This window comes from Osmia bicornis, chromosome 4 (assembly GCF_907164935.1).
Source record: "Osmia bicornis bicornis chromosome 4, iOsmBic2.1, whole genome shotgun sequence".
Lineage (NCBI taxonomy): Eukaryota > Metazoa > Arthropoda > Insecta > Hymenoptera > Megachilidae > Osmia > Osmia bicornis.
Genome location: NC_060219.1, coordinates 7,978,497 through 7,992,144, shown reverse-complemented (window position 1 = coordinate 7,992,144; position 13,648 = coordinate 7,978,497). Strand labels below are relative to the sequence as shown.

General features: G+C 39.1%; 1 protein-coding gene across 4 annotated transcripts in view; it reads left to right on the top strand.

Annotated features, from left to right (window-relative positions):
* LOC114874000 (FH1/FH2 domain-containing protein 3) overlaps positions 1–13,648 on the top strand; it is a 151,161-nt gene that overhangs the window by 95,987 nt on the left and 41,526 nt on the right. For all 4 annotated transcript variants that reach the window (XM_029182852.2, XM_029182853.2, XM_029182854.2 and 1 more), the window contains 2 exons: positions 800–858; positions 10,494–10,561. In XM_029182852.2, the coding sequence (XP_029038685.1) occupies positions 800–858; positions 10,494–10,561 (127 nt within the window). The remainder of the gene's footprint in view (positions 1–799; positions 859–10,493; positions 10,562–13,648) is intronic.

Sequence of the window (13,648 nt, the reverse complement as noted above, 5' to 3'; positions counted from 1 at the left end):
AATTGGTGCACAAGGCATTGCAAGCGCATTGTCTTCGGTCTTCGTCTCGTTAGATCTCAATCTTTCAAGTAAATTTCACGCCTTGTCCGTAAGAAAATGTTGCACCGTGGCGAGCTCGGTGTTAGAAAAACGATTTCTCATCGTGTGCGTCTTGAAATTTTCATGAAGGCGCACAATCGCGTGTAATCGGGAATCGATCTTGAGGAATGGCTAGCAGCGTGTTGTTGTTCGAGCAACATTTGCACACGGCGTGGTGGGCCGGCTTTGTGGGAAAAGCAAAACGCGTAATCGTGCTACGTCTCGCTCGTTTAACGAGCGGAAACATTATTAACGCGCGTACGTAGCCGACTTCTTTGCCCCGGATATGTTTGACGCTCGCCTAAGCCGTCTGTGTCTTCGTCTTCGTCTTCGCCTTCGCCTTCTTCTGGCCCTCCCTCCCCCCCATTTTTTCTTTCTCCCCCGACTTTGAAATCCATTGTGCACACGGTCGCCGTGCTTTCTCAGGGACGTATGGCGTGGGAAGGTTCGCAGGGCCTTAAAGTTCGCCGCGACTAGCCGGGCTGATACAAGCAGATCCCGAGCGGAGCCACTCTAACCCATTTTTCTTATTCCTTTTCATCGCGGTGTATACGCATGGCTAATTAAGTAATTACTAGCCGGCAAGCTGGGATATGATGATTTTATAAAAAATTCATACGTCACCTAAATATGGATGACCCACTTTTATACATAAGCGAATAAATCGCTTATTCTGCGAGCTATTAATTCATATGACTGACTGTTTTTATCTTTGTTACAGCCGAAAGAACTCGATCGTTCTCAGGACACAGCTGTCCGTGAGGGTGCACACCATCATAGGTGAGTATCGAAGGAGGTTTGATTCGAATCTAGCCGCTACACTCCCACGATCCACTTGGATGGATCATCCGATTCACGAAGCCGCGCCGATTCCAATTCCTCGACCTCTAACCAGAATCGCTGGGTCAAATCTTGCTCCACTTAATGCGTATCGAGTTGATCATTGCTGACTCCAAGTGTCTCGTAGGTTGTCGTGATGTGTGAATATGAAGAAGGTATTAACCCTTTTAGCACTTGCCAAATATGCCTTTGGCAAATAACCCATTCTAATTTTAACGCAAATAAAATTTTCAATTAATACTTTTATTTTACGTTAAATATGCAAAGGTAATCCATGTGTATATAATATCGAGCTTAGAACTGCTTCAAGGGGTTAACTTTCAACGACTGAAACAAATAATTAATTGTTTCAGGGATGGTGCAAATTATAGTATATTACAGTTAGATTCTGCAATTGTTCAAAATATGAAGCAACTAAAAAAAAGAAGAATCTTTCGTCAAAATTCTCTTATAATGCGACCCAATCTAGCTCGTGTTAACAATAAACACGAAAATCAACATTGTTCCACGAGTATCTAGTAAATCTCTAACAACATCGGGCTCTAATTAAGATTTTTCTTCTAATTTACGTGCGGTTAAGGGAAGTGGGTCGTGGAAGGTCGACGAATGCTTAACAATACACCTTATTGTGCCCGACCACGTAATTGGAGAAGCGATTACGTCAAATGGTCCTGGTACCTTGTCGGAATTAACAATTTCATCGAGCAATTAAAGCAACGTGCTCGAAAGATTGCCTTGCATCCAGGTGGGGGATATTTTTTCCTGGTCCTTTGCAATTATCCTCGAGTCGTCGACGTTGAAGACGCCGCTTTAAGCGTCGAGTCTTCTCCTCGAGGCGGTCGTCCCCGTTAAATCCGAATATTACGAGGAAAAATTGAATCGCGTGGCACGCGACGAGATTTTCCATGAAAATCACCGTGAAAATGGGGCTCGTCGACGTTTCCTCTTCTCTGCGTTTTCTCGCTGATGAAAAAATTGATCGCCGTGAGGCGATAAAGAGAACCGGTGAAACATTTTATTTTGTCAATCTAAGGGAAAAACCGGGCAAGACGGCAGCAAACGGCCGTAAGAAAGTCGGCGGGCTGAGAAAAAACGTAATAAATTATGGATCCTCGTGTTTGTAACGCGTTACGCCGAGATACAAGCGTGATTTCATCCAGGCGATTATCGATCTTTTTCTTCGCCTTTCTATCGTGAAAGTTTTCATTCTGATTCAGATAGAAAATTTTTTGCCATTTTGCAATACACTTCTTTTGTTAAACTCATCACTTTGTAACATCGAGTGGTTACTTGTGCTTCAAATTTGATAAAATAATTCATTTTTAGACGTGTCTTATATTTTGAAAATTTTTCAAATTTTTGCCAATTATCTATTTTCTTTATATGACGCACAAGTTGTGTCATTAGTTCATAGATCAAAATGATTTCACTTAAAAATTTTGTTCTTAATTTCATTGTCAGGGTATTCGATTGATATCTAACTATTTACATTTTATCAATTTTTGTGCTTCTTGTTTTGTGGGGTTAATCGATTTGGCAAATGAGGCTAATTAAAAATGTTTCTTAAGCGACTGCACCGTAATCACGAAATTCGGTTAAACGGATTCTTGCTTTTGAAATATACCAGGCACAATGGCCGATTCTCCTCGTTACTTTTTCTTAACGAACCGAGAGAGGATGCTTTCCCAATACGTTCCGTATAAACTTCTGATGCCCGATAAAAAAGTTCCGGCGCGAATTTTATTGCGAGTGCTTATGCAGTCGGAGTTTGTACAAACATTCACGAATAGGAGTTTTAATGCTTGATATAACATTTTGACAAAAATCGTACGCTAACGATAAGTCAAACATATTTTTGTTAATTTTATTTCTAGTCGGATCATTGTATGTAGTTCATTCGCCATGGAAATATCCCCCTTGTCAGATGCTTATTATAACGTTACGCGTGTTGACACACGAAAAATACTAATGTTGGCAGCGTTTCGGTTTCACGAGAGATTCTTTATTTTGTATGATCTCGTAATTACATGCACTGTAAAGTGTACGATAGAGTTTCGCGGCGGGGATTCGCTCAGCTTGTTATTACGTTTGAAATCAGTCGTCCAGCCACCTCTAATTATACGTGTTCAGACAAGCTAAGGAGGTGACGAGTAATTAAAAGCGATGAAGTTGTTGTCTAGAATGTCCTCGTCAGCTTTCGTATTTTTCTTTTTATTGTAAATCGAATCAACTCGTTCATTATGGGGAGGAGAACGTTTGGAACCGCGAGAAGTATGATGCGTGAAATGATATTCGTTAAAGGGTAATTCTGGTAATTAGGTACGTGATTTATATTTCTATACTTCATTTTTCATTCTCTCAAATATTTCCTATTGTACTAATTTATCCGAGCTAAAAGTTCAACATCACTATCGATGACCGACACAAAATTTAACATGTTAATTAAAAACACGGGTGTTTTTCTAATGTCTTTATTTTTTTCTATCCTGATAACTTTGAACTTTTGAAAGATAATATTAACTTTATTTTTTGAAAATTTGACGAAAGGGCAAAAGTCTTTTCCTTCTTGTTAAAAAAATTAAAAATTGAATTGGAAATCTCCAGGTCCACTTCGCTCCGAATAACTAATTAATGGTATGACACCATTATCCACTCGTGTCTTCGATTATCATACTTGTTCTGCTCGACTAATTAAAGACAAAGGGCAGAATGAAATTGATCGTATCGATTTTTCAAGTCAAACAGTGAACAGTTATGTTCGCTGCGGATCGAACGACACGAAATCAGTGTGTCTGGCCAACCATGGGATTCACCTGCGGGCCGTAGCCGTTCGTTGAACCCTGTGAAGGTGGTGGAGATGATCGAAGGTCCAGAATAAGCGAACAAAAAAAAAAAAGGGACCAAAAGGGCGGGGAGTGACGCAGAGCAGATGTGGACCGTGCCGTTTTACATATTTTAACGGTGCTTCGTGTACCTCCATCCCCCTATTTCACTTATTCCCGATATTTCTCATTTATATTTTAGAGAGACGACCGATTACCGCTGTGCATGTCTAACGTAGATAATTAACCTATTTTCTGTAATGTATGAAATTAAAAATAGATTCTATAAATTTGAAATTAAGGTACTGAGAAATGGGTTATTCTGTGTCGAGTTGATTATTTTTGGAAATTTTATTTTAAATGTCATTCGAATTCTCTCTTTCCATGTAGAGTCATTAGAAGAACACATTGTCGGATTCAACCCCTTTAGAGTTTAACCCTTATAATGTTTCCACTCATTACGAAACCACTAATTTCGTCGGGAGTACGAGAAAATAAGTAGGTAGCATTGATATAAATTTCTACATAGCTGGAAGGTATATTCGAACGTTCATCAGCTCTTAGCCACACTTGTCATACAAAAAAGTTAATCTTCTATCATTCCGTTATTCTTTTTACACCCTAATGGTACGTTACTTTCTCCCTAATCATAGGACACAATCTTTTTTCTCTACAAATGATAGACAGAAATGCTCTGCACGATTTAAACATTCTCGCTTTTTTGCCTTCTTGATTCGTCGAAGACGATCGAATGGTTGTACACCGATCGACGAGTAAAATGCTCAGGCGGAGTAACGATTTGCCCGTTTTAATTTCGCCTTGGAGCGACGCCAGTTCCGCTTGTAAAATCCTCGATCCTCTTATTAGTAATTCGCTCGTTATTAATTCCTGGTAAGCACGATATGAAATGCCACAAAATTTCCTCTGTGGCTTGTTCAACATTGAGAAACTCTACGGAATTTGAAGGTATCTGGCAAAATCATGATTTGAAATATTCGAAGCTGAAATTTTCTTTCATGAAATCATTACTGAATGCGTTCATTATTTACTCGGCGTCGGTATGATGGAAAATGTTACATCGAGGTATAGTGGAAGATCGTTAAAAAAAATAATAATTAGAAATTTTTCTTTATTCTTAATCGTAATAAATAATTATCTACAAGTGTTATGATTTTTTTAATCTAATAAATACCTATATCAATAATAATATTTTTCCCCAAATTAGAAATAAATATAAATCAGTCTTTTATCCTTAATTGCATTAAGAATTGATTGCAACAAGAAAACTTGAAAACCACCAGAAATAATGAATAAAAAAGTAATATTATTTTAAAAATCAATGAGATATTGACCACCATATTAATATAGAATACGAAACTCTAGATTAATATAGAATCAAATGATAGATGTCAAAGCATTTAATAAATAATTTTGAATGCCTTTGATTTCGATTGCCAATTAATGTTAGAATAAACGAAAAATTTTTGCACGTCGAACTGTAAGCATATGTAATTCGCACGCATCAGGCGACACGCGGAATCGGATTTCTCGCACCCTCAGCAACTACGGACAAGCATGCTCGGCCTTGAAATAGATTACATCTTGCACGTTTCCCTCGCGAATAAACGAGTCTCCCCATACGTTGAAAGCTTGTAAGATTATGGAAATATTGCATAAATTTGTCAGACCTTGTTCTCCTCTTCTCTCTTTACTACATATACACCATCGCAACATGTTTGTCTTGTTTCGTTGATACTAGGACACGAAAATTTATTTTATATTTTCATGGCTAGTCAAAGCTAAAAGTCATTTACGGTATGGTTAATGAATTTTAACGTTCGAAATACTCAATTAATTCCATGATGTGTGAAGAAATTCTTCCTTTCACTAGTACTGCTCATTGACGATCGTTTTCCTCGCTGTTTGCCTTCTAAAGTTCTCCCGAACGCCCGATTAATTCATTTTATGGGCGCATTTGGTCAATTAAAAACTTGCCCAGCGTAATCACCGAGTTGGTAACTGATCGTTTATGCGAGCAACGAGCGTGCCCATGGCTCGGGAACACGTCAAGCGTAAACGCACACGGTACCTCCCGCTTTTCCATTGAATATTCCTCGAAATACCATTCTTCTAGCGAAATCCTTGATAATTGGTCAGCTTTGACGATAATTATCCTTCAATACTATATTCATAATTTCATTTATTGAAATTACCAGATTTCATCCAAGTTATATTTATTTTCCCAACTGTTAGAAACACTGACGATAAGACAGAAGTAGTTAGGTGTTCTGTACAAGAATATGAAGAAATTAGCGATGCAGTAACATCGTAAGGGAGCTGCAAAGGCCTCTAACGAGCGTGCCAAAGTCTCTTGGAAGGACGTTTTCGCTTTCTAGATTTTCGGTGTCGCAATTGCACACCGATGTCTCGTAGAGGCTCAATGAAAGAGGATTCAAGAGTAGTTGCATAGCGGCGTTACGAACCGGTGAGTTTGCTTAACATCGTGAACAGAGAAGAAGAATCGAGTCGGGAAGGAGAAAAAGAGAGAGGGTTCTGCTTATATGGTCAGTGATTACGAAGGGGCCAAGGGCCCCAGGGCCTTGGGACCGCTATTCTTAGAAGATGGGTCCTTCCACCTCTCTCTCGAACCGCTCGCTTCCTTATCATCGATTCTCTTTCTTTCTCTTTCCCGTACCTTCTCACTCCTGCATCTCTCTTTTTCTCTCTGCTCTTTTGGCACAAAGGTACATCACTCGATTCTCACTTGTTGACCTCTACGGAGTGTTCTATGAAACTGGGTCAACCTGTGTATCTATGAAATAATGAAAAATTGGAAGATATCAAATGGAAATGGAAGCTTTTCCATGATTTTAAGGTCATCTACAATTAAAAAAAAAAAACTATATATATAAGTTGGAAGGATATATGAAGTGGAATTTTTTTCTTTATATTTTTAGAATTATAATTTGACCCAGTTATATGGGACAGCTTGTACACGATCTTTCCAACGATTCCTAATTACCGGTGCTCGTGTACATTTGTCTCTGTTTCACCCTTTGCCTCTTTCCATTAGGACGCGGCGCGGCGAGCGGCATGCATAATGCATTTAAAGATCGCGTGATAGCAACCGATTATACGGTCGCAAGGGCCTCCTTTTCCTTTTTCGCGAAAGGAGTCGCGAATTGGGCTCCGCAGACCGTGACTCGACGACCAACAAGGGCGTGGCTGAAGGAAAGAAACACAACTCGCGGCCAGATAAGACCGCATGAATGAAAACGATATTTTTTCACCGTTCAACGTTACGTTCTCTCACGAATCAGAGTAGTGTTGCTGATTCCTTTGTCGGCGATAGGTGATTTTACCGACTTGCTTCCGGTGATTTCTGGTCAAGTCGAATTGCAAAATGTTCCGTTAACTGGTGTTGAATTTCTGTAAAAAATAAATAAAGAGCGTTTTTTAAACATTGGAACAAGAATTTTGTTGCAAATTACATTTCGCGGGTATTATCACTATAATTCACTAGTTCTTGTCGGTAAATTGGATTCGTAATGTTTATGTTTTCGTTAAAATGCAGTTCTCGAGAGAAAATGCAGCTGCGCAATATTTATAAGTTAATAACAGTGATTAAGAACTTTGAATGACGATTATAAATTTCCTTGAGCTCTTTTAATCGTGGCGAGCAGAGTAGAAAACTTCATCCGCGAAAAGTAGTCAGGAAAATTATCAAGTTAATCAACTAATCTTCTTAACTTCCTCATCGTGCTACTATGTAATCAAGGAAGAAAATAAAAAATATATTCATAAATATGTGGATGTCTAAGTGGATGACGAATGAGATGAATGTAATTGATAAGGAGGAAATAAAATTGATATGAATATTCATGATGTTAATGAAGAAATTACTAAACAGGAAATCCCTGTACATCTAATTAATTAATCATTCCATTTGGAAGATAAGTGTTGTTAAAATTCAAGAAATATTGACTTCATTAGCAAATGAGTTACTTATTAGAAACTTTAGATCGCAAACAGCTTAGTTTGCTCGTCTCAAACGATTCTTATCAATTTATACGGTAATCATTATCCAGGAACACGATCCTTATTTTTTACGTATCGCATAAAGCATTACATTTTATCGTATAAAGTCAATGCGGAGCCTAAAAAGCATATATTTTCGTGGAATATTCACCGTAACTTCCTCGAACGAGGAGTCGTCTCTGAATATGCAAATCAAAGACATTTGTCAGCAACGTTCAAGATATTCACGCATTAATCCGCCAGCGCTTCCTGTTCCCTGACGGTTCTCGACGTTCCGTTATTTCGTAATGCGTTTGAAAAAATTCGACGGAATCCCCGGTGTATGTAACGCGTTGTACGACCGATCTCTATCGACGGTACTCGAAGAAGTATCGATGATCGGCGACGATAAATCCGAAGAGTCGAAATCCTTGAACAGGGTCGCTCGTCCTTGCGAATTCGTGAATTACGTGGTGTCGCCGGTATGGAAATTAGCTCGATTGCACGACCGTCTCGTGTTTCATAAAAGTACAGCAAGGTTCGTGGCTCGCGTTTTCTTCATCTTTTTAAGAGCTACTTTTCGCTTCGTTCCTATTTCTTTATTTTCATTTTTCGTTACGTCGTATAATTCTTGTTGCTGCATTTACGGTCTGTTTAAAATAAACCCAGACACTGTTATTGTAGCAAATTATTAACCCTTTCTCTATTCAGCATATTTGCTAAACTAAAATTGCCTTTCATAACTATAATGTTAATAAAAATAATTTAAAGTATCACAAATTAAATGCAATATTTTCTTATGAACTATTCAACCAACTTTATGAATTATAATAACATGAAAAAATAATATTAATCGAAAATAGCACGATGCAAAAGTTCCAAATGAAAATCAAATTGCCAGGATCGTTAAACACTATTATTAACAAAATAATACGTTCCCTCGTGTTTCGCGATTTATCGAAGCGTTGTAATATTTTCGTGCCTCTTGATCGACACCAAACAACGATTCCACTTCGTTCCCATAATTTGTAATGACCGTGTAGCCTCGGTACAGTAGCATTTACGTTGAATGTAATAAGATGGGCAACGTGTTGTAAGGGAAATTATTCGGCCATTGATACAGCCAGGGAGCAATTATCAACGTGTATTCAGATGCACGATTGAAAACGTGCAATCAGTGTATCGCAAAGGTGCTTCAACGTCAAATTGGCTCCGACGGTTTTCACTTTTCTTCTCTTTATTCGACGATGCCGCGCCGCTCCGTATTTCTTCGAGTTTTCCCGCGATAATGTACTTTTCGATTTTTCACCGAGCGAACATCGAGCAACGTTCGTTCTCCCTTCTCTTATTTTCCTCTTGCACACACTGCTTCGTTTTTCTCTTCCCGTTTTTCTTCCTCCTCTCTCTTCCTCTCTCTCTTTATCACCGAATCTCCAGCAGGCTGTAAAATCTCGACGCGACTATCGAGCCTCGGGAAATTGAATTTCGTGTGCCGCTGGTGAACTGGAATTCAATTATTAGTAATACAGTCGAGCCGCGATTGAAAAAGAATGATAGAACGGGCAAAAGCGGAGTGAAACAGTAGTGGAGAGGGCGAATGAAACGAGAGAGAGAGAGAGGTTGAATAAAGAGCGAACATTGAATGAGAAGCGACGAAAATTCGTCGTGTAAAATTAATCGCAGACTTAATTACCGGTTTCCCTCTAATTAAACCCTGTAAATGATCTCCGCGCGGAAAAATGAGTCGGCTGGGGTTATTGTTCCGATATGAAATTGTCGGCTCAGATTTTTCTGCAAAATTTCAGAGTAGAGTAGCCTTGGTATAATTAGATCATCATGTGTTGGACCGCTATTGAAATTTTATTTTCAAGAATTTTTGATGCACAAAATTTCTATACGAAACTGCCCGATTTAATGAAATGAGCATTCTTAGAGTGCCAGATGATGATTTAATCGGACGCGAAACGAAGTTGATAATTAACGAGACCCTACGGCGTGTCGACGATGCTTAACGTTGGAAACAAAAGCACTGGCAGTATCTCTTGCTGTTCCTGATCTTCCTACGCTGAACGAACTTCCGGGTGGCTTGTTCGCTTTTGCACGTGCTTGCACTTTAGATGCACCGTTAGAACACAAGGAATTCTGGTCGATTCTCCTCGCGATTCCATAACAAACGTGTAAAAGAGAATTATTTTCAAGATTCGAAAGAACAAAACAGAAGAAAAGAATCATAGAAAAGTGCGTATAAATAGGAGAATAGAGGATGTTAGCTACAAATTGCAGTAGAATTACATTTTGAACGGCGGACCACGGAGAGAGCCTCAATTTTAATTTAAGACCCCACTTTACCAATCAAGGGATAACTAAATATTGTCTCATTTTACACAATTAACAAGTTAATAGATAATATAAATGTCTTTTATTAGCTTTGTTTCATTTAATATGCAAGAAACTAATAAAGCGATGATAATCTTGATTATCAAAGCTATTCAACGCAATCTTATTTGTATTTAACGTGTAACGTTTCCTACGAAACCATCTTAATCATAGTCTCGTTGTTTACAACATGAACAAGCCAATCTTTATATGAAAAAAGATAGAAATTAAGATTCACCCAATGAAAGAGTAGGCCGGCTGACCGACTCTCGTCCAAGAATCACTCTCGAGACTCAACAATGCGGCTGGACCGTGCTGTATTATTATAATAAATGGTTGCGTGTTGCTTGTCTGTTGCAGAAAAATTGCTGAACAGCGAGGGCCGCGAGTTGCGACGGGCTCTGTTCTCCCTCAAGCAGATCTTTCAGGTGAGTTTATAATTCGCGATAGCTACGCGAACACGGTTATAAAGCGAGACGGGGCGATTTGCTCCGCGAGAGAGGCGGGAGAGAGAGGTAGATAGGAAGGGTACAACAGAGGATCGTGAAAAGGGAAGAAAGAGAAAGGAGGGTGGCTAGCTTAGGAAAGAAGAGTAACGTAAAAGATAGGAAAAGACAGACGGGGGTTATTTTTACGAGAACCTACTCGCTCGACGAGTAAATATTTGCATGGCGGTTTGAGCGAGTACATTTTCCCTCTCTTTCTCGCGCGCATTTTTTTTCTACCCTTCTTGTCTGATAGCCCCTTGTCTCGCACATTCGTTATTCCTCGCGCGCACAATGAATTCTAACACGATGTTCATCGTGACATCCTTCGCGACAGCCGAATATCCGCGTACGCCTAACAACGCTTCGCTATCGAGGAGGGATACGCGGCTGTGTGAAAACTCGTCGTTTCGACCGGTGATGGAGCTTTTTTTTCCATCCATGGAAAAATATTTGTACTCCCTGGAAACGTTCGTGCGTCGGATTCGATATTTCGTCCGAAATTCGGACGTTTGACCGATGCGTTCTGGCTGGAAAGATGTAATTTTATAGTAGCGGTAAAGGAAATAACGTGTGGTCAGTTTTGTTTGTTTGTTTGCCTGTGATCAAATATAAAAAGTGAATCACAAAATTGAGTTTCGAAATTGCATACATCTAGCGATATTTTCTATCGTTTGAATAACTTTTGCAAAGAAAAATTCATTACCTTTGATTCAGAGTATTTTATACTCAGCGTTTGACATATTTACCTTCGTAATAAATTATCTGGAAAAAGTATAAGAAATCACGTAAAATCGACTTGGTACGTTTCACGAACTGGAATCGTTTCAACTTTCGCTATTCTTCGCGAAGCAATAGCAGCGGGAGCGTGTTTATTCGAGTTGGTGCTTTCTTTATTGTGTTTCCCTTAATTAGATCTCGCAATTAGCCGGTCGGAAGAAAAATTTTTCTCCACGATGTTGTGCTCGACGAGCGTTGAGAAATCTTTAGCTAAAGGAAATTCCATTATACCGGAAGCTATCGTTCATGCCGCATAAATGATGGATGAGTTTATTGTTGAATTATATTAGAATCGTGATAAATGGAGCGGACGTCAAACAGCGTCAAGCGTGTTATTAGCCGACGGTCTACGGTGATTGTTTTATCGATAAACGGGGATCATTTTCGTCGGGCATTTACTTTCTTCTTGTTTTTCTTCATTTACACGCGGCTACACTGTTTATTCTATTAACGATTTACGATAATTCTTGCGTAAGCGACGTGTTTCATCTTCATCGATAATACTGTATATCATTAATGGTAATTTTAGTGAAATTTAATAATGGTAATATTGAATAATATCACGCGTTTTCGTTTGATTTTCAATTTGTTTGTTTCGATAACGTGAATATAACATTAGCGCCACGTTACGGGTTAGTTTGTAGACAAAATTGAATCGTATTTGCTGATCTAATGAAAAACAAATGAAACGGTAGTTACATCGTTATTTGGGTCAACCGTTTATTTGTTTGCTTCGTTATTCTGCGGTTGAACGTAGCCTGGAATTAGAGCTGGCTTTAGAGTGTCTGTCACCCTGGGTGAGATTTTTGTCATAATTCTTTTACGTAATTTCAATTTTAACTTTTGGCATTAGCGTAATTAGAATTCTTCTGGAGTGGGTCAGGTACCTTAGAAATTGTAAAATTCTGTAATTTGAAATTTTAGATTTTTGGAATTTTGGAATAAGGACCAGGCCCACCCTGGTTGTTTTATAATTACACCAATGCCTCCTGACTCGCAAATAAAAAACAATTTTTTAACCCCTGTGGTCCAGCGTGCGTTTCCAACGGAGTAAAAGGGTTAATCAGACAGTAGACGAGTAGATAACAGATCACAAATAGATAGCAGTTTAAATTAAACCTTCGATACGGCAGACTGAAAAACGAAGACTCTGATAAACAATTCTCGAATTCCTCCCCCTAGCGCTACCTTATCGTTTCAATTATCAGGCTGGCTAGCTGTGAAATTAATTACAATCCTCTGGCGGGAGATTCTCTAGCCGGGCTGTCCACGTTCTCGAAATGAGTCTCTGCTCTTCGCAGGACGGATTTATCGGTTGAATCGCTGCCGCAACGTTTAATTTCGTTTCTTAATCCTTAGAGCCGAGTTAATCGGCTCTGCGTTCCGCGTTCGAGACTCGAACTTCCGTCGCTCGGCCTGGCCGCAAACAACGGGCCTCGAGATATCGCGGGACTGGGCCCGAAACTCTGTCCTCGAGTTAGATGCTTTCCTCGAAAGCGGCGGGTTTAATCAAACTTCCTACATTTTCCATTATGCCCGCGACTTCGCGCCATAACTAATTCCATTTACCTCTTCCGGCCCGTGCCGTGGCGGGCTTAGCTGGAGAGCTACTGATAAATCGTGCGCCTTGTGAACTCCTTTAGGATCGGATATCAACGAACCTCTGCCATCCCGTTTCTCTTATCATCGGCTCCTTTGCGTCACGGCATTCTGATAATGGCCGTAATCAGCTCTGTAATCAGGCATTTGAGATTTCAACCCTCGAAAGGTGAAAGTGGGTCTGTTGGATCCTTATCTGCAATAAGGCACCAAGCATCATTGACAAAGTTTTGAGTTTATTATTCGTAAGAAATACAATCAGCTTTAAAATTAAATATTTTTTAAATTGTTGGCTGCTTTCCTATTGCAGAAGAGGGTCCAATTGTAAAAGGTACACCCCTATAGTTAGGTATCCTCCATCTTAGTTAAGGTGTTAAGGTCTTTCATTAATCAAAAGTTTAATCAAGTTATTTTCTTCATCATACATTCATCATTTTAATCATTTATTGATTTAACATTGACTCAACTAGAATCTGACAGAATTCTTTGTTCGAATACAAAATGAACGATAATTGTCTGTGGATGAGAAATCGCCGTTTCATACGGTGAACCAGGGTTATTGGAAACAGTATTCTGTTTTAAAGAGGAGGTTCATTACATGGTAATTGAGAGGCGTATTATGTCTATTATTGGGCAATTTTAATGGTGTTT